Below are 26,876 nucleotides of genomic sequence, written 5' to 3' on the forward strand. Positions count from 1 at the left end.
TCATAGTACCACATCACCCCATTAGAGCTCTTTGCTCTCAGACTGCAGATTTACTTGTGGTTCCTGTTTAAAGTAGGATGGGAGGCAGAGCCTTCAGCTTTCAGGCCCGTCTTCTGTGGAACCAGATTCCAGTTTGGATTTGGGAGACAGACACCATCTCTACTTTTAAAATTAGGCTTAAAATTCGAGTATTTATTTAGGGCTGAATCAGGTGACCCTGAGCCTTCTCTAAGGCCTAGACAGCAGAGGGCTTCCCACAATGCACTGAGTGGTTCTTGTTTCCCTCTGTTTTCTTTTTTTCCCCTTAACCTAAGTGGCCGTGGCAGATGGTTGCCCCTAGCTTGGTTCTGCTGAAGATTTCTTCCTGTTAAAAGGAAGTTTTTCCTTGCCACTGTTGCCAAGTGCCAAGTTTGCTCACAAGCGGTTGTTGATTGTTGTGGTTTTCTCTGTTTTATTGTAGAGTCTTTATCTTACATTATAAAGATAAATACAATTTAACTGAATTAAGCTGAACTTCTCAGGCCTGTTACTTTAACTTCAGCTACCTCATAAAACAAGGTTACAAGCTACAAATACAACAATCTGCCTCATCTGTCATGTGTTTTTGTGTTGTGCCTCCCAACTGCTTTACTGACATAATATACTTACTAAATCTTTTGTGTCTTGCTTTATTCCTCACTATTTAACATGTAGGAAAGTTCACATATGTAATTAGCATTTCCTGTCCACAAACTCTTACAGAAGCCATCTGGTCTGTTTTGTGTTTGCCTGTGCTGCTGAATTTTAGTTTTATCTACTATACAACTATTCAAAAGCCTATGCACAGATTGGATGGTAAAGCCAGTTAAGTCAGAAAGGAAATGACGGGGACAGAGGCAAAAATTCTTTGAACAGCAATCAAAAAAAATAGATGATTAAGGGCAACAACTGACTGTCATTTTGCGTGTTTGACTGGAATGACTAACTGAGAGAGACACAGATGAAGGCAGAGTGCACCTGTGCTGTGATGTGCCCAGCGGGAATCTGGTAATACATCTGCTATAATTTCTACAGCGCCGGGAAAAAGCACCCTTTGCTCAGGACAGCTGGTTTCAGTTATTCACTTTAATGGAATTTGATTCATTTAGCAGAAGCTAAAGGTGTTATAAGAGCGATGGTGGAAAAAGCTTAAACTTGCCCTTCTTACCATTAACAAGCGTGGCATTAAAGGGAGAAGGAACTGAGAAAAGGACACAAAATGAAAGACTTTATAAAGAGTTAAATATGGCTCTTTTATTTTGTTTTAATTACCCCGTTATTAAGAAACAGCGGGACTGTTAAACACCTGCCGTTGCCAACATTTTTGCTGAGTGACACAGCTGATGTTTTTATTTTGCACATTGAACAGGCTCTGTGTTTGTAATCCTTTCGGGGCGGAGCTCCAACCATAAACAGTCCACAGACGGAGAATCGTATGAGGCTCGCCTGTGAGATCAGTGTCGGCCCGAGGGCATCGATGGGCATTTCCTCTTTGTGCCTTCTTCATAATGTCGCTCAGAAATGTTCAGGCCCACAGACAGAAAGGTTTTACATAAAGCAGACAGGCAGATGGAAAATGCCAAATAAAGAGGAAGAACTATGAGCATGAAGCGTGGGGCTAGCAGTTTGGCCAGACTGAAAGGTCTTTTTTGGTGTATCACTGTTAGCCCTGGGGCATTATTTGGCACCCCTGCCCCACCATGTCCTCCTACTCATATGTCACTCTGCCAGGGGGTCCCCTGCCCACCTCTCCAGAGGCCCTGCTGTAACTGTGCTAATGCCAAAAATATCCTCTGCTAATGGAGGGAAGGTAGAGGGGACAGATCAATAGGAATTATCAATGACATTGTTAGCTTCCTGCAAGCTAACTTATTGTTTGTGCCCTGAGTGTCCGGATTGCCCAGAGCTATTTTTCACCAGATTGATTCCTCTGTGAACAACAAAGATGCTAAAACAAAACCCCAAAACATGATTAGGCTCATAAAGCGGATTTGACTGATGATTTTTTTCTTATAAATTTAAGTCTGACATGAAAATTCCTTTATAATGCCACATTACTAAAATAAACTGGGGTGCACTCCCCATCCGAAAGGCGAAAACAAGTTTTATTTGCTTACTCTGGTCAAACTCAAGCTCTAAATGCCAGATTGAGACAGATACAGTGCACATGATTGGAAAAAAAAATCAACAAATCCAGAGAATGAGAGCAGGTCAGACTCTGAGACAGGTCAACCTGTAATTTGACACATCTTATGAACAGAAGAGTGTCCAAAATAGAATGATTCATGAAAAATTCATACAGATGATATAAAGAAGGGAAGAATAAAGTGTCAAATAACTGCTGACATTTATACATTCATGCTTCATAAACACTCCCATAAGCATAAAAGCCTTGTGGTTTGTAGAAGCCTGTCCTGGAAGTGTACTTAAACTGACATTACACTTATGTGGTAAGTAATTGTATGTGGAGGACTGTAAAGACATAATTCTTTATTATAATATTAACTGTGTTTCTTGGCAGGTCAAAGAAACGTTTCTTGATTAAATCTGTGGAAAGCGTCTTTTCTTGCTTTTAAAATGTGATCATCTTTGTGGGGTTTGCTTATAATATTGCAGCTTTCCATAAATCTAGAAAAGTTGGGTTTTGTCTTTTTATTCCTAGAGAACAAAACATGATGATTCAGTGGAAAAGGAAATGAAATCTGCTGCGTGACAGCAGGTCACCGGTGCTATGGGACACAGTGCAGATGGTCTTTATAACACTTCATTTTACTGCAGTACATACAGTCAGCAACTTTCAGAGTCAATGATGTCATCTATGTGCTGAATTACACAAAGCATCATATAGTCCTAGCATGCTGCTGTTGCAGGTGAGCAGCAAGAAGGAATAGATGAGCAACTTAGGCAAAGCGATGCACAAATTTGGCAGGTTTTGTATGATCTCTGATAACGATACGCACAATAAACTAAATCCTGACTAAACTAACGTTTCTTTGTTTTCTGCATGTGGCGAGGAAAAGAACAGGGAAGGAACACAAAACAAAATCTCTAAGTAAGCTCTACGTACGACTGACATACGTAGCAGACATATGATGGTTTCTACAGGCAACGATCAAGATCTGTGCGTTTATTCTCTAAAATAGCAGCACAGCTAATACACACACGCACACATCGTCAGGCTCCCTGCAAACCTCCAGAATAAAAGCAGGCCAGATTGTTTTGTGGGTACGTGTGTGTGAAAATACTTAGGACGAATACTTCTACAATCGATACCCTCGTAGTTTCTGTAGTAAAAGCAAAAGGGAAAATAATCAATAGGGACGGCTCACTGAGACATAATGTAATAGCTTCATTAGACATCTCCTCCCCCAGGTTACACATGTACATATAAATATAATAATAAATATAAAAGCCTTGTTTTCATGTTGTTCACCTGCTCGTTCAATACAATGCTTCCCCAGAAGTACACAAGAATGTTAAACATTGCACACATCTAATTGGTAAATGGACCTTTTTACTACAAGCATACAAGCGTGTACCGTACAATACATCATGATGCTCTCTCTCTCTCTCTCTCTCTCTCTCCTTTGGTTAATCTAGCACATTCAATGTAATGACAGAGCTTTCAGTGATACACCATACAAGCATGCACAGAAGTACACAAGAATACTGGAAATAACACGCATCTAATTGGTAAATGGACTGGTACTTATAGACCTTTTTACTACAAGGATACACCGATCAGGCATAACGTTTTGACCACTGACAGGTGAAGCAAATAACACTGATTACCTCTTCATTGTGGCGCCTGGATTTGAGCGAGTTTAATAAGGGCCAAATTATGGTTAGACAACTGGGTCGTGCAAAACTGCAGCTCTTGTGCAATGTTCCCAGCATGCAGTGGTATGTATCTATCAAAAGGAACTGATGCTTGTGGGATCATTAATTGATACAATATACAAGCATGTACTTTTATAGAACTACACAAGAATACTGAACCCATCTAACGCACATTTAATTGTTAGATGGACTGGTACTTGAAGAGCTTTTTGCTACAAGCCAAGGGTTTTCTATCATGGATGCACTCACCCTACGGTGGATACATCAGGACCAATTTGGGGGTTGGTTTATTGCTCAAGAATACTTGGACTTGCAGGCTGAAGGACTTGGACCTCTACCTCCTGAGTCAGAGCCTCCCCAAATTAAAATTTTAATACATGAACTTCTGATTAGAGGAAATCTCTGACAGGTTTAACAGAACTTGCAGCCATTTTTTAAAACCTATCATCACATTAAACATGCTGGGTTAACCAGAGGAGTGAAATAGAGCGCTATGGCACATCATAAATGTATGAAATTTAGAGCAAACAGGAAGATGAACACTCGTAACTTTTGATCGGATGGCTGGACACCTGTCCAGAAAGGCTAAGCCTACCCCGCCTAGTATTATAGGACAACACAACCCTCACACACTCACAAACGGCACACACATGCATAACCTGTGTGTCGGTCATTTCACTTTACTCCATCTAGCAGCTAATCTGTGCATCGCATGAGAAAAAATCCCAACTGGACAAAGATAAATCAGTCTGTGCAGCGCTGATGGCGTTTTGGTGACACACAACAGAGAGCAAACAACATGTTCAAGCCCTGTGAAAGTGAGGCTCTAAGTGTGCGTGCGTGCTTTTATTTGGTCATTTGTTTGCTTGCTCATGCATAAGACATTGTAGCTTTCTGCACTTCACAGTGTCTTGGGAAATTACAATATACAGGCTAAGCGACACTCCATGTAAGTGCAATGCTGTCCGTGCAGCACATCCGTCCTACTCACATACCAGTAGGTATATATTACTGATTACTGCAGAGGCTGTAGTCAGTGCATGAATTGTACTCTTTGTACAGTTATCCTCTTAGGTGTTAACAGCAAGCTTCAGTGTCTCTATTCATTCAACCCCCACACCTCCTGAGAATTGCCAAAACACTTAGCACATTTGTCTTCAAATATCAAGTTTCATACCGCACACGTGTACATACACATTTATACAAACTGTGCACATAAAAACAGATGTGTCAGACATATGAAAAATACATAAGAACACGACAAAATATAAGCAAGCCCTTGGAAAAATATTTGCACAGGAAACTATTAGGATTGATTTTTTTTCCTCCAGGTGCTTCAACGCTTTACACTCTGCTACAGCTTGTGAATGTTTTTTCCAGGTCCTTACCCTATGTGTGTGTGTGTGTGTGTGTGTGTGTGTGTGTGTGTGTGTGTGTGTGTGTGTGTGTGTGTGTGTGTGTGCGCACGCCCTTACCACAGTTAGGTAATGTCAGTCTGGACAGCAGTTTGCGTGCTCCTCCGTCCTCAATGCAGCGTAGCTCCTGAATGTCTGCTTCCTCTCCTAACCACAGTTTGATCCACATGTTCTCACAGGAGCAGTGGAGAGGGTTTCCAGACAGGATCCTAGAAGCACACACACACACACATTGAAGATCTGTGAGAAGCAGAGCATAGCAAAGCACGAAAGAATAACAGACATTTTGGAAGATTTAAGAAAGAGAGGAATTGTAACTGTTCGACACCACTAGTGTTAAGTGTTTCTGGGATTTGGTTTTTTTTTCTTTTTTTGTCACATTACAAGGTTTTGCTACTAACATCTCTGCATGCTCTCTGTGCTGTTATTTAGCTTTTAAATCGGGGGAAAAATAGAAACGGGGAAAATAAATCTAAGAATAAAATACAACCTCAACCTCCTGGGTGAACACTTTTGATTGCAAAGGGATTGGACAACTTGTCTCCAAACAATCACAGTCTGACTCAGACTCACTGCAATCACTCTCAGACAGATTGCCAAAGGGTTAAAGATAACTTCCATGTAATTTATAAACACAGACAGACTGACTGCTCTGCGACATGTTTCATTGCAACAGGCAACTCAGTTATTGTAGGGTTTTGTCTTACTATACAACCAACCGGTTGCGTTCCAATATAAACCTAAGTTTGTAGTTGAATTACTATCCCGTAACAACTATGTCACTATTTCTGACTCTCTGTTTCAAATTAGGATCTGACTGGACTCTGAATGCAACTAAAAAGTCAGCTCCTCTTTAATCAAGAACTTCTAAAAAAAAACATTTTCTTGCTTGAGGAAAATTACGGACTAAATAGAACTATGAACCGATGAGATTAAAAACCTAAGATGCCATTACAGATGCTACTGTGTGTATTTGTGTTTATCTAAAGACTCTCATAGTAACTAGGAGGTAAACCAACAGACACACACAGGGATAGAAAGACTGATAGCAAAGGTTCCTCTGAACTCACAGATAAGAGATGTTGAGGTGTTTGAATATCCTCCAGGACAGGGATGACAGGTTGTTATCTTTCAGATTCCTAGAAATTAAATCAAACATTAGGGAAGAAGACAGTGTTTGTAGCACCAAAGCAAAGTAGTGGATTGTTGTTAGGACTAATAGCACATGTCTGCTTCTATCTACACTAATAAGCCTGTATTATATTTCTCATTTAAAGTTTTCCCCACACATTGTCACAGACTGTCACAATTAACCTTAAGTGTCGCATTAATTAAATATAATAAGTATCAAACTAAACTTTAATTATATTGACTCTGCATCATGGTTTGACTATCAATTATAAATCTTGTTAACCTGTAGCGGACTTCGTTTTTCATCAATCTCACTGCCTTCACTGGCTTTTCTTCTTACTTATTAATTTTCTCTTCACAGTGTGACTTGTTCACATTGCGTTGCAAAGGTACACATTTTCAATCGAAGGGAAGGAATAAACAGCATGACTTTTTACTCACAAGTACTGCAGTTTAAAGTTGTTCTGAAAGGCCAGCTTTGATACATATGTTAGCCTGCTGTTGGTCACCGTTCTGCCACAAAACAAAAGCAAGAACATCATCAGTATCTTCATGAACATTTGTCTCACATCACAAGCCAGGCAAGACGAGGATATGTGCCAGCAATAAGAACCTGGTAACCCATATTCTGCTCTCCTTATTGTCTTATATGACCTACAAACCACAACCAGGATATATATATATATTAACACAACACTTTTTTTAGAAAGTAGAACAATTTAGGTCCAAAGAACTAATCAAATGATGAACATTTAGAGATTTAAAAGAGGACACGCTTTCTGTTATTGGCTGTCCAATATAGGGATGTCTGTGATGCAAACTGACAGAGACAAACAAAGGTTGTTTTTCATATTAAAATCTTATATCAGTCTCCCTTTCTGTTAAAATGACGTTTATATAAACAACTCCAATAAAAACTTCATCCATCAGAGCTAATCGAAGCTAATACACTGGATCCGCTGGGCATAGTGTAAATGGTACCCCAATAGAAATGCTTTTATGTACATAAAAAATTAATATTAATACACAACAGGCATTACACAACGATGCTATAACGGGATGCATAAAGTCTTTGCCCTTTATCAGTTAAGGTGAGGCTGTAAGACAATATTGCCGTTTGGTGCGATGTTATCTCCTGCAGCTGATGGTGTGGCATCACTTGGGCTGAGTGTTTAGTCATTAAAAGTGTGAATCATAACAAAATATTGTTGTATGACTAGTCAGATCACACACTATTACATTAACACAGCACAGAGTGTAAGTGTTTGTGCAGCGTGTCTTAGACACACGGGACATTTGTTTCAGATAGAAGCTTAAACACAGCATTTAAGACTTCCTGCATTTATAGCTGTTTTCCCATGAGTCCAGCCACAATGAAAACCATACAGCACACTCACTGTGGATATGTGCTTTGTGCTAATTTGCTTGGCAAATGGGATACTGGTTGAGAAATTAGGTAGCGTTTTCCTAACAGATTTTATCTTCAGGGTAGAAGAAAGTGGTTGCTAGTGGTTATAGGTTTTTTTTTTCTTTTAAAGAAGCAAATTAAGATAAAGAAGTGCAGAACTGGACAAAACACTGTGTGATGCAGTGATAAACACAACAAGGCTGAAATAAATGAATAAGACTAGTAAAAAAGAGGAGAGAATGTACATAGAAATGCTGCCTATTGTTTGGGTCCAACATTGGACAAGAACACTTTAAAATAATGCAGACAGACCTCAAAGGGTACACGGGTAATATAAGCCATTAAAGACTCACAGGTTCCTGAGATTCTTGTAGTAGTGCAGGTCTTTGTCGCTGATGGAGGAGAAGCTGCTCTGGTTTGCGATGTAACTGTCAAGAGAACCAAGCGTTGGTGAGACGGCTCATTTGTTAACAGGTGGAAGCATAAACAGAAGCATTTCAAAAAGTCAGAGGGACCAAAATAAAATAATAATGAAAAAAAAGGACTCTGGAAAGCGTGCAGGTGGTACGTAGGAGATGGGGGGGGCAGTGAAAAAGGAACAGTTCTCGCCTCTTTTCCTCAGCAGCACTTGTGCATGGCACTTGATTCTAGAGCCAGCAGGAGATGATTGTGGGCAACTCCCTTGGGTGAATGAATTTAGCTGTGCGAATGTGTGCTGGAAAGCAGTATATGCGATCTTTGAATATCACAGCTTCGGGGTCGGATTTCTGAGAACATTTAGAGCTAAACAAAAGCTCTGGACAGTCTTTCCCATCAAGGGAACACACTGTAACAGTCACAGCACCGCCCTTTGTCCTGCACTTATTGCACATACTCCCTTGCTAAATCACAAGGTCAGTAAATAATGTGTTTTTTTCCAAGGGGGTAGACAAGCAGTGAGTGAGAAAAACCATCTCTATTGATTGATTTGTTGAAGGCTGTAGAAATGAAGGAGCAATTCTTTTGGGAAATATTGCAAATTCATCAGGTGTAACTTTTAGTTCATGTTTCTCAATGTATGCCATAATAATTACATTTTAGTTGATGCAAGTGAAAAAATAAATGAGTTAGGACTGAAGGGACAGCACATGGCCTGTTTAGCAGGGGGGTCCTGGTGAATTTAGGGGGTTGCTACCATAGTAGCACTGGTCAGTGTGATTGCTCTAAATTGCAATGCAATTGGTTTGGCTTGCATATAAAGTGGATGTTGTGTTTACTTCCGATTACTTAGTGTTTTGCTGCCTGTTTTCTGCCCCTTTGGGAAAAAAAAAGGGGGGGGGGGTAAGTAACATAGATACAGGTGGTTAAATAAGAATATAATTCCTTAAAATAGTACACCATGCAATCTGCATGTCTGGGGTGCTGCAGAAAACCTTTTGTGCACAACACCTATCCTTTCCTTCCCCTCATTTCCCATCACAATCCACTAGAAAAAAAACGTAGGGAAAAAAATCTGGTGATAATGAAATGTATCTCTCAATAAGGAGCACACTGTACTACTAAAGCCTGACGGCAGTGATGCATGGACAATGTGACAAAATGATTTTAGTGGAACGAACTCGTTTGCGATCGGAAATAAATCACCAATTAGTCACTCGGTGTCTGCTCTTAAAAAATAAAAATAAAACAAAATAAAATAAAATAAACACCTGCAAAAGAGTCTAAAGGGGAACAGCAGACAGTCTTGATGAATAATAACGCTGCTGTCAAATAACACAAGTGTGCACATGTTTGACGAAGCCGTGGCTGAATGTCTGTTTTAGTGAGCTGGCAGGAATTTAACTGAGCTTTTATACCCATTATTATACCCACATATGTGCTTTAGCCTCCTTTGTCTGTCGGTGTAGGGGTACAAGCGTGAATATACAAACTCTGGGAAATTTCTGTACGCGTGGTTATGTTTTCAGTATTTAAGCAGGAGGGCATTTTCTGTGCGTAACAAAACACATTGCCATTTATGATTGTCTGTATTATCCAGTCATTAGCACAGCCACCTCCCTGAATCCCCTCTAAAGGATATTTTCTTAACAGATGGTGACTAAGTATGATTTGTTTGGAATTCTGAGCATATACATACCGCAGGCTACACATTACGGCACAAAAGAGACATCACCGCAGACTGTGTGAGCTGTTACACCCATACAGCACATCGATTTCTGACCAGTTGTTGAGGATTCAGATCAACTGTCATAAACTAAGTCCAACCAAAAACGGCACATACGACAGGGCGCACGATGACCTACAGTAGGTTTTTTTTTTTTTTTTTTTTTTTGGCAAGGTCGTTCGGAATTAGCAGTTCCACGGTCATCAGTAATTTGTCTGTTTACATTAGCCAAGCACTCGGTCAGTGCTTTTCACCACACTGGCTCATTCAAAGAGCTTCCAAGGCTTCTCCAAGGCCGCCGATAAAAACTGTTTATCTCCGACATAAGTCATTACCAACAAGGCCGTTTATCTTTGCCAAGAAATATGCTGGCGCAATTAAAAACCTTAATCTCCCGTTTAATTTGTCTCGGCTGCAGAGGTGCCTCAGCTTATTTTCAGGCCAAGTGACGTTTCATTAAATGTGAGTGGAAAAAGCTCAAATACAGCCCGGAGAGGAGATGATACAGTACATCTAAACACACACTGAGATTTATGGCATCTTGCGCCCGACCAACCTTAAAGAGACTGCCAGCAAAATGTTGAGTCTGACAAGAAAAACGTCACTTTTCTTTTTTTTCTTTCTTCAGCATCGATTCTCTCCGCCTGTGTGGTTCATTTAGATAGCCTACACTCATATAAGCCATCTTGGGAATTGTCTGTGCTAATATTTGGACTGTAGTGTCTGGCGTCTCCACACAAACACGAGCACGTACGCGCGCAGACTGAGCTGTCTATTTGTTAGAATAAAGCCCATCAGCTTCAGTTGCATTTCATTTCTAAACGAGCTTGTTTCCTCGCTGGTGCCGAAAGACTGATGTGCCCCTTGATGCCAAAGAGTCTGTTATGCAATGTGGGTTGCACTTGATGCCTTTCTGAGGCAAACCCTTGCCAACGAGGAAAGAAGTGTAGGCTGTCGGTTACTTAAAATCCTACCTGAAGTGATATGGATTTACGAATTCGCTTTAAAATTCATTCATCACATCAGAAATAAACAACATTTGGGCCGCTTTCTTTGCTGACTGTGTATCTGTCAGCTCCCCATACAATTGGCTGAATAGGGGTGAAGGATGCCGTTTCTTTATTTGGGAAGTTCTGGGAAATGTGGGCCGCTGGAAAAGGATAAAGTCGGGAAAAATATGCTGATTTGCCCCTGATGCATTAGCTTCACATCTCTCCGTGAACCGGTGCTTATGAGGGAAACTCACATGTCGGTGATGTTCTCCATCTCTGCCTCGGTTTGCAGGACGGGGAAGGCATTGATACCCCGCTCCGGGTCCACGCAAGAAATCCTGGTGCTGCTGCAGGAACAAGAAGAGGGGCATGCCTCGGCGGACATCCACGGATCACCCGAACCTACCGCCACCCCGACTACCAACACCCACCACCACCAGCAGCAGCACCGCCACGACCCAAACCGTCTCCCCGGCGAGGAGAGAGCCCCGCTCCCGGGTCTCAAGGCGCTCATCTCGGGTGCCGCCAACTTCAGCTATAAGGCTCGCTGAATAGCTCCACGGCCCGGCCCAGGTTGGCTGGGATCAGCCCCGGTTCGGCCAATAGAGGAGAGGAGAAATAAAACAAAATCCGCCGCTGAGATGGATGCAGGCTACAAAACCATCGACCTCTCCGGCGATGACAGACTAGAAGGAGAGAAAGGGGTGGGAAAAAGAGAAAACCGGAGAGCGTGTAGTCCCTTCCCCGTGTGATTCCTCCAGAATCCCCCAGTCAGTCAGCCAGTTAGTCAAAATCTCACTGCCACACTGGCAATGTGTGCCAAGGAGGATCGCTCTCGCTCTCCCCCTCTCTCTCTCTCAGCTGACAAGCACCGGAACCTCCTCCCGACAGAGTTGTCGTGTGTGGAGGGTAATTTTCGGTTGTTGTTAGTGGTGGTGGTGATGTAGGTGTACAAAATGACAGTCAGAAGGTGAGCACCGCACCTCACCTTCGCCGGGATGAAGAGGATGAAGGAGCATCAATGCACGCCGTGAATAAACATCACCGATGCCCTCTTAGAGAACCGGTTCTCGTACCCTGCTCTCAGGAAGGTCCGGGGGAAGGGTCAGGGGAAGAGCACAACTGTTTCTTGCTCAAGGGGCACATCACCAAAGCCTGTGCTCGCTCTCCACGCGTGTTGTCTGGTTAATAATTTATCCTCATTTGGTTTAGTTAAGTTTCCTTGTAGCAAGATGTGAGCGTCCTTATCTGACATAAAGAGAAAGACAGAGGCGTGGAAAGACCTGTGCTCTGAACAGCTTACTTAATTTATCCGCTACCTGGCTTCAGATCGTTGACTAAATGAGATACAAGGGGCTATCAATTTAGAGGCTCTAATTGTCGTAATCATTCTCATCAACACTGTTGCCATCGTTTTTATGATTATCATCTGGCTGTAATACTTCTGGAACGGTACACAGCTAATCAATGAAAAACAAAGCTGTTTTTCGCAGTCGCTTCCTATTTAATCCTCATTCGACATGTTAGAGTAGCCGACTGTGTTTAAATATCCTGGAGCTTTATTTCTAACTGAGCTGAGAGATGCTTAAAGATGCAGGCTGGATGTAATATGTACAGAGAAAGAGTGAGCAATCACTGATCATCAGGTCTTTAGCTGGCATGTACTTCACCTGGCGTCACCATATTAAATCATTAGGCCATATTTCATAATGATCAGAGGCTGTCAGCCAAACCAGACCTGAATCAATAACATGTCATCTTAGAGTGCAAGTTATACGGCTGTATGCCAGTCACCCTGTTGCTATAGGCCAGATCTCCTTCAGCTGGATGAATTGCTAACATAAGAGTTGGTCTCTCCCTGCTCTCTACAACTGGAGAACAGAGCTACTCCTCCACAGTCGTTCACCTTATAAGTGAGAGACAGAGGATGACAGAACATCTGCCTGCAAGCAGCAGAAGCCCCAGCACGCCACATCTGCGAGGTCCTCTCCTCTCCTCTCCTCTCCTCTCCTCTCCTCTCCTCTCCTCTCCTCTCCTCTCCTCTCCTCTCCTCTCCTCTCCTCTCCAATGTTCCGTCCCCCATGTGCAGCTCTAATATGACGTTTGTGCTGACGCACAGGCAGTGCTGCTGAATAGAGGAGCGTAATTATGGAGCCCTGTTTGTGTGCAGACCAATCTGGTGGGTGTCTGCCTCACAAACTGGGGTGTATGCACTCTGCACAGAGCAACGTGGGTGTACCAATTAAAAAAAATTGTGTCTGACAAAAACAGAATATTCAGATTCCTCTCTGCTCCTTTACAGGATGCAACCTGTGTTACAGGTCTGTGATATATTAATAACACCAGGCGAACCGTCTGTCATCCTCAGAATGGGTTTTCCATACAGCACTGTGCGCCTACCACAGCACACAATACATTTGGCTTCTTGTGAATCAGCATGTTTCATGGTTTAAATCACCACTTTCAATGTATTTAAACTGTACACGCATAAATTGACATTCAAATATGTTAAAGGTGTCTCTCTGGACGTTTCATTTGGCAGCCATACCCCTCTGGCAGTTAGTATAGGGTTTAATCCATGTCATATCTTGATAACCCTTTGCCAAAAACGAGCTTCTTTGAATAAAATGAGCAGCTTATCTAGAGTCAGACTTTAATTATTGAAATTAGATGGGACATTCCTTTAAAGTACTTTCTTTTGGATGAGTTCTGCCTCACAAAAAAGAAAAGAAAAACACATCCATTTGCAAAATGTTAGTGGGTGAGTCATAAATGAATCAGCTCTAGAAATAAAAATCAGAGATGGCATTTAAATATATAAATCTGTTTATTAATAAACGATGAACTCTGTTTGAGGCTGATGTATGTGCGCATTCTCATGATGTCATCCAGCTCCCCCCATAACAGCATGGCATCATGATGTAAAGATCTTTGCCTCTGGCTGTGTGGAGACTGGTGAATTGCATCGGTTTTCATTCATTATGCTCACAACTATTTTGTATCTTTACAAGTATTTGCAAATAACCATCAAACTGGGGCTACAAATAATATTCAATTAATCTCTTGATGGGTCCATTTAGATACAGGATTAGATTGCTCCCAGAAATATCCACTTCGAGGTGATGACAGTCGAGTATACAATCATCACAGTCTCCCCTGTGTTCCTTTCAGATCAGATGTTGTTGAATCCCAATCGCCTATTTTATCGTCACAGTCATTCGTTGTTGAGTCATAATTGCTTTGGCCGCTGCTTTGCAATCATGTCGCTCCATTAAAGCCACCTGTGCTGCTTCCTGTTGTTGCATCATATTCTGTTCTTGGGTTTTCTTTGACTGAGAACATAATATGTGTACTTACGGCTGTTACCTCAGGTTTGCACAAGATGAGGAACAATGTCTTGTCATTTTCAAGTCCAAACTTTTACCAGAACTTGTTACGGTTTATTTATTTGGGACCAGAAAGGGGCTGATATGCTGCTTTAGCCCAAAGCTGAGAGTAACAGAACCCGGGTCATGACTGGAACAGCAGACCAGTGAGTAGATGGGAGTATGTAATGAAAACATCGCTGAGGTGAATGTGTTTCTTCTTTCAGTAAATGTGAGGCGGTTTGGCACACAACACACAACCCGTGGAGAGACAAACCTCAGTCGGTCTGGACTATTTCCCTCCTCTCTTCTCTTTCTAATGTACTTTCTGGCTACATCAAAGTATGAGGAGATAGTAGTCTTCAGTGGAACCCACAAGTCTAAAAATTGTCTGAATGTCACTTTCTGAACAGAATTATTACTGCAGAGCTGTGATTAAAAGGAACAAATGCATGACATGATGAGCAATTTTAATGAAAGGAAGTAAAATTTGGAAATTGTTCTTAATTTTCTTTTAACTTTAAGAAAGTCAAGTTAAAAGTTTTCTTTATTTTTCTTTTTTTTTGTCAGTGGTTCAACATGCCTCCAGTTATGCTCCGCTGTTATAGATTTTCCTACATATAAATGTTTTGTTTTGATGTTTCTTTACTACTGTGGTTTTGTACAGCATGTCACGGGGGTTCGTGAACTTATTTGAACCTCTACAAGTCATTTGAATTGTGGTTCTACTGACAGATTATACACCAGTGCTCTCTAGTGGCAGACGGGATACTTAAAAAGCCAATTTTCAGAAGGTACAACACAATGTTTCCAGTGAGCTGGGAGTTTAATCTAATAAGTGATGAACTTCTGCTTTGTTTCATTTTAGAAAGTCTGCACATATACAGAGTGTCCTCTCAGGCTGCTAAAGGACCAAAGGAAATGACTGAAGCTTTTAGAAAGTAATGCACCAATAACCATCCCTGTCAGCAAAAGAACAATGAAGTATCCCATCTGTGACTTTTTAACTACATAATCTGATCATCCAAGCAGACAGCAGTCCAAAAAAAGAAGAAGCCATTTAGTAGCCATGCATTAGTAACAAATAGTGGACACTATTCGAGAGGGGAGTGAAGTCAGTTGAAAGGAGGAAGGGAGGGGAAAAGGTTGGGACAGGTGGGGTTAAAGTCTTCCAGTGAGTGCCTGACATACAGTCAATGAAGAGCAAGGAAATGGAGCTGGATATAATAGAAAATAAGGATGGAAAACAAGGAAATGACAATGAGGCCTTTGAATCAGAGGTAAGTAAGGCATAAAACAATCTTAAAAGAACTGGAACCTTTTCGATCATTTCGATTACAAGATGGTTTGAGCTACGTTTGTTTGTTTGTTTTATATTTAATAATTAAAATAACATCTTCTGACTTTTACTGAAGTTGACAATAAACTTTGAGGCTTCTGAGGACAATTAAACCAACTCAAATGTTTTTTGAGCTAGAGCGGCATATTTACACCTGCAGCCAACACATGGAGATTCACCCTTGGCAAGGTGATTACAGTTAACTAAAAACTGTTACGGATTCAAATATTGGGGATGGATACAAGAGGAAAAACCACAATAACAACACTGGTCCGGCCGGGTTGAGTCAAACGATGATTTTAATGATCACACGCGTGGGAGATGGACACCGTACGCAGACAGCATCAGATCTCAAAATGGTGGAGCATTGATTAAACTCTTATAGCCTCTAGTGGCCCCCACCTTATCATAAAAGCCTAAACATTCACATTCTTTCTCTCACACAGCGCCTAAGCTACGACCTTGGCTCCCTGTTTATCTGCTCCTGCTGAGTTGGGGCAGAAAACTCCAGTATGTTCTGTTCTCTTCTACTCAGACAAATAAGGCAATGACTTTCTGCGAACAGTATTTCTTATAACTCAGCAGTATAATGCATCATAAAACAATGTCATTCATTCACAATAAATCAGCAGTCTAATGTAATGCAAATCAGTTTAACAAATGCAATAGTTATCACCTTCTTCTAATTCAGGAGAATAATGCAAACTAAAACTACATAATAATTCACAATCTTCAATTAGGGGTATAACATGGCATAAAATAATATTATAATCCAACATTCCCCCTGATGAGCTCTTTAGAATAAAGAGCTCACCTACACCCTGTAATCCAGTGTGGCAGGGTTCATTTCTTCTCACTCCTGAGGTCCTTTGTCCCCCTGATGGGCGAACCATATGTGAGATGACCTCTGTGTTTGCGCAGTTCAGATGCAAGAAAAACTATTATTACAACAGTAGCCGGTACAGATGACACCTCCATCACTCCCCAGTTCTTCCACAGCTTTATTTTGGTGCTACCTTATACCCTTCAAACGTACCCAGACTAGAACCTCTGTCCAAGGAGCTTTTAGCCTTTATTTTATCGCTGCAGCTACCAGTGTCTTCCAGTTGGGTTATCCTCTGCTCTTCTTTCTTCAACCTCAGGGGTTAGACAACCCTTCAGTCGTTGCACAGATCAGGGGATTATTCTGCCCCGATTTCAAAGAACGATCTGTGTATCCTCGGGTCCTGTGTGTCCTGTGTATCCTCCAGAAAAAGGAACAGGAACGTGTCCCCCTTTTGACCAAGAGCCTCTCGAACCTCGTTGGTCTGGTGTTCCTGGATTTCCGCCAACCCCTTCATGCTTATTACTGTGTTTATGGGATCCATCCTTTTGAGGTGACTAATCGGAGCCCAAACGCCATGACACTTGGACCCAGTTGGTGTCTCGGCAGTCACTGTGTCTGTCTCTGTTGTGAAGGATCCTCGTATATCTGTGACCTCATCTGGTGTCTGTTCCTTTCTCTGTAAGAGACAGAAAACCAAAACACCTCTCTGCCTAGCTCTAATAATTTAATGTTGTTATCTACTGATCTTCTGGCGATTCAGAATTGGTTTAGAATATTCAGAATGTCCCAGGGACTTATTCTAATCATATCCTATGTGTGTGTAAGCGTGTTTGCATTTAGCCCTCTGCACTCAAAGTCAATACCTGCAATATATCAGTCCGGACCATCACGCCAAACGAAGCTTATGACCTCCAAAAGACCGAGTGCCGACTCATTATAAGCACATTTGCAAGGTGTGTCTGAAAATTATTAAAACCACTCATTTTAACAAAAGACATCAAAAACAAATTAGCCATTTTTAATCCTAACATTTGCCCCCCAAAAATCATGTGTTTGCTTCCGCCTACTGTCCCACGGTTTCCTCTCCAGTGTGGTACTCAGCTTCTCATGAACACAGGCATTTTATCATCTAAACGCTATTCAGTTCATTTCAATGATTAATGCTTAAACATGGAAATAATGATTTATGCTTCTCACTGGATCTCTAAAAAAGTCCGGAAACCTCTTGGGTCACTATTAGCTTAAGCTTTACCATACCTAAGTTATTAAAACACAAATGAAGTCATAAAAATGTTCATATAATCCTTGTTTGATGTTAAAACTCAACTCCCCCCCCCTTTTTTGACACATTCCCATGTGTCAAATCAACGGAGCTAGAAAATTAAAAGAAAAGCTTAGTGACCTCATATCTTAGAAAGTATGAGACCTTCTCCTATCCAGTGTCGTTGCTCCAGTCCTGTCAGCCTGTGCCAGGGAATGAAACCAATTTAATTGTCATGTTAGATCTGTTCAACTCCTGGCTCCGCCCAGAGGCTGCGTCTGCAGAATTGCCAAGAAACAAAACCTGTAATAATATGAACTTCACTTGAATATGAACTTGTTGACTACTTTTGACACAGCAAAGGAATATCCTCTCCTTCTCGAGGACAGGCACTGACTTCCACTTATCTCCTGGAGCCAACTGTCCCTTATGGAGACACAATATTGCAGCTACAAGGTTTTGCAGATTGTTAAGTTTTTGTTTTTTTTCTTAAATTTTATTTTTGCATTTAAATTAAACATAACATGCTTATACAAAATCAACCAAGAACAATTACTGTTTTTAACATTTGTGAACTTATAAGCATGAAAGGGAAAAAAAAGAAAGGAAAAAAGAAGAAAAAGAAGAGGAAGAAAAAAAAACAAATAAAATAATTCACGCGGAGTGTGAGGCATGAATTATGATCAGTTATTTTTTTAAGAATTCGAGAAATGGTTGCCAAATCATACAAAAACTCGCCAGTTTCCCCTCTCTATCAAATCTCATCTGCTCCACCCTGGCCACAGACACCATCTCATTAAGCCACCTGTTAAAACACGGGGCCGAAGAAGACCGCCACTGTAAAAGAATAAGTTTCTTTGCAGCCAGCATACCCATTGTAATTATCTGTTTTTGTGAAAAGGAAAAAGATTCGACTGATGCAAATGATCCAAGTATAGCCAATGTACCATCACGTGGTACTTTTTTCCTAAATTGGTTTGAAAACCACATAAAAATCCGGCTCCAAAAAGCATTCAAAACCGGGCAATGCCAAAATAATTGTGCAAGGGAACCTTCACCGACTTTACATCTGTCACATAAGGGGGATACAGAATTATAGATCCGGTTAAGTTTAAGTTTAGAAAAGTGTAGTCTATGAATGACTTTAAACTGGATTAGTTTATATCTGGCATTTATTGAGCCTTTCTGAATATTGGACAAACAATTTGACCATTGGTCTTCAGACAGAGGGACCCCGAGGTCTTCAGCCCATGTTTTCTTAATTCGGTCGGAATCAACTGGGATTGTAAAGCACTTAACAAACTGAGATATCAAACGTTTAAAATCTGCTTTCCGAATTATATCAAAGTAAGTATAACTTCGTGGCTTCAGTGGAAAGTCTGAAAAGTTTTGTTGAACAAAATTCCTTATTTGAAGATAACGAAAAAAATGTGATTGAGGTAATTGAAACTTTTCTTGAAGTTGAAGGAAGGACATAAATTTGTCATCTGTATATAAGTCCTCAATGTATTTCAATCCCTTTTCCCCCCATTCCATCCATTTTACCTGGTTTAAACAAGTAGTTATGTATTATTGGCATTCCTACTGAAAAATCAGGTAGTTTGAGAGATTTCCTAATTTGACTTAATATCTTTAAAGAGTGTTTAACAACAAAATTACGACTGAGCGAATTGTTAAAAGAACCCGTGTTAGAAAACAATAAGACCGGTAATGAGGCTTCAGATACTGTTGCTGCCTCTACCTGGAGCCAGATCGGAAGCTTGTCATGGCAATAATCAATAGGCGAACCCCACTGCCAGTGCAATAGAGCTCTTGAATTTGCTGCCCAATAATAATATCTAAACACAGGGAGACCTAACCCCCCGCAGGAAGTGTTTTTTTGAAGATGAGCCATGGATATCCGAGGGGGTTTTCCTGCCCAAATGAATGAGTGAATCAATGAATCAAGCTGCTTAAAAAATTTAAGTGGCAAGTGAATAGGAAGGTTTTGAAAAAGATATAAAAATCGTGGCAAAGACACCATTCTAACTGCATTTATTCGACCGATCAGAGACAGAGGAAGCAGTTTCCATTTTCTAATATCCTCTTTGAGCTTATCCAGCATTTCCAGGAAATTCAATTTATAAAGGAGTTTGGGATTTTTAGAGATCTTAAGACCAAGATAGGTAAAAGACGTAGTTACTAATTTGAATGGGAGTGAGCTGAGGAACTTTGGGCATAGATTATCTGTTATTGGCATAAATTCAGATTTATCCCAATTGATCATATATCCTGATAATTTCCCAAAGTGTTTAATACAATTTAAAAGATTAGGGAGTGAGATTTCTGGTTTGGAAAGGCAGATCAGTAAGTCATCTGCATACATGTTAACAAGACTTTCCACATTCCCAAATTTAACTCCCTGTATACCTGGGTGGTTTCTTATGTTAATGGCTAGGGGCTCCAGGGCTATATCAAAAAGAAGCGGTGAGAGGGGATCCCCCTGTCTCACCACACGTTGTAATTGAAAGGGAGAGGATTTATCTGCATTAGTGAGAATATGTGCAGATTGTTAAGTTGATCTGTGTGTAATGCTCTGAATCAGGTATGTAATATTAAATGAATGTCGTTTAATTAACTGCCACTACTTAAAACTTAGCAAAAAATATAACTGAATAAAAGATCACAAAGAAAAACATGATATCAGTGTTATGTAAGTGTGTGCGGCCTTCTATGCTCGAAGTCACCCCAGTCCATAGATCAGCCAAACATCACGTTGACTGTAGCTTTTAACCCTTGAGCACAACTCTATAACGAGCAACAAACTGCAATATGTATAAAAATGATCATGGTTACACCTGCAATGAAAGATCATATGATTATCCTGACACCTGTAAATAGAAGATTAACCTGAGGTTATAACAATCACTGGAACACAAATGTTAGTATAATGTCAAAAGATTCAATAAATGATCAATGCAATGCTTGTTATATGATTCTGATGTAACAATAATGCTGATGCTAAAATAACAGTAAAACACCCCCTTTTTATCCCGTTTATAAACTTGACACATAAACGTTTATAAATGCCTCTTTTAAATTTTATTTTCCCCCGTTTTTCCCTTACTGACCACAGCAGGGGAATCTTAGTCTTGATTCAGCCATGAATCCAGCTCACCTGATTCATCACTGAGCCCCACCGTCACTGGTGTCTGACAGGGTGGCGCTGCATATTCTTCCTTTAATGTCACTATTTTCAATCTGTTAATTAGAGTGCTTAAACATGAAGTAGACTGCGTCCACAACAAGTCAATACAGCTGTAAATGTGGCCAATTATCAATCTATTACCAATCAATAACAAAAAATAGCTTTTATTTTATGCATGCTTTTAGTCAACCACTCACCCAGAGGATCTCCAATCCCAGAAAAATCCTTCTCCTCATTTAATGAGTCTGTCCTCCTTCCATGCCCTGGTAACTGGTTCATTCAGAGCCATATGATCTTGAAATATACATACAACTAGGGCTGGGCCATATTATACCGTATATAATGTTAGGCAACAATAGGAAAATGAAATATCGTGATAGAATATGAGTAAAATGGGCATGCGCAGTGCCTTTGTTTTCATACGTACATGGCCGATTGTTGAGTGAAACAGATGAACCAGAATTGGTTTGAAAAAATGGTGCAACTTCAGTGATGTGGAACTGGTTTGGTGTTTGTCCGTCAGATACACGACAAAGCACATTTTTTGCAGAACATGCAAGCGGCCGTCGTTATTGTCGTATTTGTCGGACTAAGATGCTCTTAAATCTGGGAGCAATCTGGGTCCTAAACTCCATATCTCCATAAAAAACTGTCTAAATTCTTTCATCTTTAATAAAACGATCAGCATTGCTGCTTTATCAGGTGTAACTATGAAGTTTAACTTCCAGGTAGGGATGGGTATCGTTTAGGTTTTATCCGATACCGGTGCCAAATCGGTACTTTTGAAACGGTGCCGGTGCTCAAACGGTGCTCAAACCGGTGCTTAAAGAATGGAGAACACAAAATTGGTCCAAAAACCTCTCATGTTCAGCTGTTTTTTGTAAAAAGATAACAATGTTAGCCTTTTCTGCAGCTATGGGGCATATATGGTATCACTCTTGGCTGGAAGCAGTGCTTAAACAATGGAAAAAACACAAACTTTGTCCAAAACCTCTCATGTTTAACTGTTTTCCACTTTTTCTTTGGTCATTTTAGCCTTTTTGGCCAGGGTGAAGGGAGTATCTGCCATCAAACAAGAAGAGAGCCGCATGTAGCTATGATGATGTTTGCTAGTTCACCTTACATGCATTAATGTAATAACGTGGTTAGCCTACTCAACGTAAATTACACACGAACAACATTAAGCTACTCACGCAGAGAAGAACGGCTGCTGCTGCATCATCATCCGTCATCATTTCTGCTACACTGACAGGGCTAGGGGCCAGGACTCTATAGCTAGGTTTCATTTGACGTAGACGTGACGTCGATGTAAAGCGCGAAATTTGACTGGCGGTCGGAAGTGAAAAAGATAAGCGCAAAATCACAGACAGACAGTACGCAAAATGCCTATGTCCTGTTGTGTTTACGGATGCTCCAGTAGGTCGACCAGAGAAACTGATAAACGGTATTTTAGGGTACCAAAAATAGCCCAACGAAGAGGAGAAAAATGGAAAATTCTAACCGAAAAACGTAGGAAAAAATGGATTTTAAATTTACGTTTACAGTCGGGAGGAGCAGAGTCTGCCAATGCCCGTGTCTGCAGCGACCACTTCGTCAGAGGTAATGTTATGTTTGCAAACGAACTTATTAGCATTAGGTTGTCGTTAAATTCTCGTTTACTTAGTGCTTTTAAGTTAGTAGTCTAATATTGACTTGATTGGGACTATAGGCTGCCCAAGTGCTTTGGATGACGAAGAGTCGGAGGACTGGGCTCCGACGGTCAATCTCGGCTACGAACGAAAACCCAGATCGGAATCAGTTCTCAAACGAGAGAAAAGAATGAAGCTTAAGGCAGAACAGCATCGATGTGCAGAGGCGATTTTGGATATGCAACAGACGGCTGAGAGCCCGGATTTGAGCCTAGTGACAGTGGAGAACAGGCTACTAACCCTGCCATACAATTGCAATGAGCTGCAATCACTTCTCCATCCTCCTTTGCAATTACCCAAGTCTTCAGAGGTGTCTCGTTAGACCGCTGAGAATGGTTTACCTTGAAACAAACAACTGTCACTCTAACGAAGTCCTAAGGATGTGGCATGTTTGTTGACGTTAAAGCCGCTACCGCTAACTGTTAGCGTGTTTAAGATAAAGCAATATAAGAACAAACACTCACCCTTGCAAACACCAAACTGTATCCATCACGGAGACGTTTTGTTCCAAGGTTGTGGACCCACCCGCTGACAAAAAAATTGTACGCCTCCAGACTCTTGAAAGCTTTCATTTGCTGCCTAGTGTAGTAAGAAGTCTGGAGGACCAAGTAGTTGGTGATATCCACAGCCTCGATAGTAGGCAAATCCTTTACTTCTGTGGTGTATTCGGACATTTTCAAAGAATACGGATCACGTCCGATATATTTTTTAACTATCTGTTTATATCTCTCCCGAGAAACGGGATCTAAAGTTGCACAATAGCTGCTCTCCTGACTCTCCACAGTGTCCTCCATGTTTACTTCCGCCCTCCACTCAAAAATCGCGCTGCCTCCGCACGTCATCAGAACCACGTGACCGCAACCCAACTATTCTTCGTGTTTTTGGGGGATGTTGCTAACTCCGGGTCCGATAACAGGCAACTGGTTACTACCGTTTATGTCAGAACACCGGTACCCATCCCTACTTCCAGGCATCCATGAAAACAAAATTTATTACATTTAACGGAGTTAGAAGTTAGCAGGAAGCTAGCGGAAGTTAGCTCGCTAGTTTCACTAGTTACCTAAGCATGATATTGCATGTTCTGACTGAGAGATTTCTGAAAAAATTCAAACGTACAGCTCTGCTATCACTTCCAACATAAATGAAGACAGAAAACTAAACAGCAGTGACGTTTGTAGGGTTACTGAAGTTGGGCTAGCTGGTATATAATGATGTGCTACGTGATCGCTAGCGACACAGCTATGTTAGCATAACATAAACAGTGAAGCTGGAGGACGAACACTAACACTTTTCCACTTATAAAAGTTAACGTTAAGGTTCCTGATAGTTAGAGACAAATGCAATCGCATAGCAGGATGCTGTAAACGGACCAAACTTCAGTCAGGAGAACAACTGAGATAATCCATCCACAATACAAGGTTAGTCATTAATATACTGCAACAACATGGGAATAGAGCAGCTGCCAGAGAATTCAACATTAATGAATTAAGGTACAGAAGTGGAGGAAGCAAGAAAAATGAGTTTAATAAAGTTTGATTTATCTGACTGCTTTGTTTCGCTTAATGTGCCTTATAATCCCGTGCACCTTATGGTCCAAAAAATACGTAGGCTACTGCACACTGCAGTTTAATGTTGCAATGCACCTCTTTTTAACTTCAGTGGATATTATACATGGTTATGCTCAGGATATGTCAGCCCATTTCTACTGGAAATGCCTTTTGGTTAAACTTTCAGCAAGGAATTTGCATTTGCACTGTTACATTTTTATAAAGCTTTAATGTACATAAAAACCAGCTTTTTGTTTAAGTGAAAATAAATGGAAGGTTGTCTTTTTGCACTAGTAATGTTGTGGAGTTGTATTTTGTCTCGCATCAATTATATCGTCAGTTATATCGTTATCGCAAATTTTCAAATATATATCGTGATAAATATTTTTGGCCATATCACCCTGCTCTACATACAACAAGCCAAACCACACCTTGGTCACACCAACCCTTTTCCGCCCTGAAGATGTCCAACATGGCGATGTCCAGACATCTTAGTCTGGACTGTCAAAGGTGACTTTAACGCTGACTGTTCCGACAATCCATTTTATAACATTTCCTGGTCAGATTAGCCAATCTCTGCACCAGGGTTTTAATCGTTTTGCAATATTTTTATTTTTATTTAGTTTTGACTCCAGATTTTATATCAGTTGTAATTAGTTTTTACCAATTGTTTGCTAGTTTAGTCTAGTTTTTATTTTCTGAAAATCCTTAGTTTCAGTTTAGTTTTGATTAGTGTCAGTTATAGTTTTAGTTGTGTTTGCCAAAATTAAGTGTAACAAAATCCCAGTTTCATCATATCAGCCATGCTCTTCTGCTTATCCTTGGGTATTGAGACAATTAACTCTTGCAGCACCGGGTGTTCGTAATTTTGGTTCAAGTGAATTGATAATCTTTTTGAAGGCAATTGACTCACACAGTTATGTAGATGTCCCTGTCCTGTTGTCTCGGGATGCATCACGCTGCCTTGCCTGGGGTTAGCTTCTGTTTCTGGGGCTCAGGGTTGAGTGCGCTCCCTTACCTTTTCAAGGTAAGCTAGGTTAGTCTTCTTGTGTGAGCTTTTCAAGTGCACTTTAAGGTTTGTGGGATTTTTTCCCTTTATAAATGTCCCTCATAATTTGTCTCTTTCCACTACAAGACACTTGCTTTATCCAAAACACAGTCATATTCAAAGTAATCCCAAATTGGACTCTGGCGCTTTCTCCCGACTTTTCCTGACATGATTCTGCGCGTGGACGGAGCAGCAACACAGACAACTCGACTAACGTACTGCCCCCTGCTGGCATAATGAGACAGCAAAAATCTGGAAACTAAACTTCATTTTCACCCTAGACTATTGTAGGACACGCACACATCAATGAAACTAAACACATTTTGCTATAAATTCAGTTAATTTTAGTTAGTTTTGTGAACACTCATTACAGTTTTAGTTAGTTTTCCTTTTTTTTTTTTTCATTATATTTCCGTTAACGAAAATGTTTTTTCACTTCTAGTTTTCGTTATTTCATTTCTTTTCGTTAATAATAATAACCTTGCTCTGCACACTGGAATAAACATAATCAACATGATCAACATTTTACTGCGTGTTAATTCCATTAATTCCAATCCATCTTATCGATTCAAATGCTCCATCCTTATGTGCTTTGCGACATTATGTTTATCCACTCTGTCTCTAAATGTTTGAAGAATTTTCAAGTTTGGGGTCAAATTTTGAGAATTTGACCATAAGTGAAAGTTATGGTGTTATCACCCCCTTCGGGGCTTACCTTTCCCAGTTTTGATGATATTCCTCCCTATTCTTTGCAAGTACCCCCTGTTGGTGGCGAGAAACTGTTGGTGTGGTCAAGTGGGTGCTGTAAAAACAAAAGCTCAGGACAGAACAGTTATCAGTCATGTACTTCATGCAAAATTAGCATATATCGAATTTCATATTGATCCTCTGAGTGTAATGGTACATTTTAATTTGAATTTATCAAAGCTAAACACAATAATTTTTCTTTATTTTACTCTTGTTCTTGTGCAGCACCACCTCCTATCACATGCCCCTGTCGGTTATATCTCTACCTTTCTGAATTATGGACTATTTCAATGAAAGGACCTAAAAGACAGGGACCAGTGTTTATCATTACATATCTCCATTTTGAGTGTGACAAGTCTACCATTTCCCTGTTATCCATAGATATTACTAGAGTTTTTTGGCTTTTTTTTTTTTTTTTTTTACCTCTGTTTAAGTGACCAGTTAATTGACTCTTTACAGTGGCCTGCTATGGTTAATAATAACATGTTCAGTCATTGTCAGCGGTGTGTGTGGAGGCGTGGAAGAGATGACCCAAACGCTGGACTCACGGTGCAGAAATGAAGAGGATTTATTGGAGGGTAATGAATAAAGCAGGAACGATGGAGTAGCTGGCTGGCTGAAAGACTGGAAGAATGGCTGGCTGACTGACTAACTGAACATACTGGCGGAGAGACACATTACCATCAGACGTACATCAATGACACGACAGAACTGGTGAAACCGAGGAACTTAAATACACAGGTTGAACGATGACAATGATTGGAAACAGGTGAGTACAGGGCTGAACATAATCTGACTAATGACACGGGAGACAAGCTGACACGGGAAAAAAAAAAAAAAAAAAAAAAAAAAAAAACAGGAAGTGAGAACATTAATGTGGCGAACTAAACTGAACATGAACAAACTGAAATCACTGGGTCA

At 40.6% G+C, this 26,876-nt stretch overlaps 2 protein-coding genes across 2 annotated transcripts in view; one reads left to right on the forward strand and one right to left on the reverse strand.

Moving 5' to 3' along the window:
• The window catches only part of ntrk2a (neurotrophic tyrosine kinase, receptor, type 2a), a 107,073-nt gene extending 95,207 nt beyond the window's left edge, over positions 1-11,866 (reverse strand). Inside the window, exons 1-5 of the mRNA XM_076890523.1 lie at positions 11,202-11,866; positions 8,166-8,240; positions 6,846-6,917; positions 6,344-6,412; positions 5,334-5,482 (exon numbers count right to left, since the gene is read on the reverse strand). Coding sequence (XP_076746638.1) covers positions 5,334-5,482; positions 6,344-6,412; positions 6,846-6,917; positions 8,166-8,240; positions 11,202-11,461 — 625 coding nt within the window. The 5' untranslated portion in view covers positions 11,462-11,866. The remainder of the gene's footprint in view (positions 1-5,333; positions 5,483-6,343; positions 6,413-6,845; positions 6,918-8,165; positions 8,241-11,201) is intronic.
• Positions 11,867-15,446: 3,580 nt separating this feature from the next.
• The window catches only part of LOC101466868 (solute carrier family 28 member 3), a 45,300-nt gene continuing 33,870 nt past the window's right edge, over positions 15,447-26,876 (forward strand). Inside the window, exon 1 of the mRNA XM_004547284.4 lies at positions 15,447-15,592. Coding sequence (XP_004547341.1) covers positions 15,509-15,592 — 84 coding nt within the window. The 5' untranslated portion in view covers positions 15,447-15,508. The remainder of the gene's footprint in view (positions 15,593-26,876) is intronic.

The sequence above is a fragment of the Maylandia zebra genome, linkage group LG12 (genome assembly GCF_041146795.1).
Source record: "Maylandia zebra isolate NMK-2024a linkage group LG12, Mzebra_GT3a, whole genome shotgun sequence".
NCBI classification, from domain to species: Eukaryota; Metazoa; Chordata; class Actinopteri; order Cichliformes; family Cichlidae; genus Maylandia; species Maylandia zebra.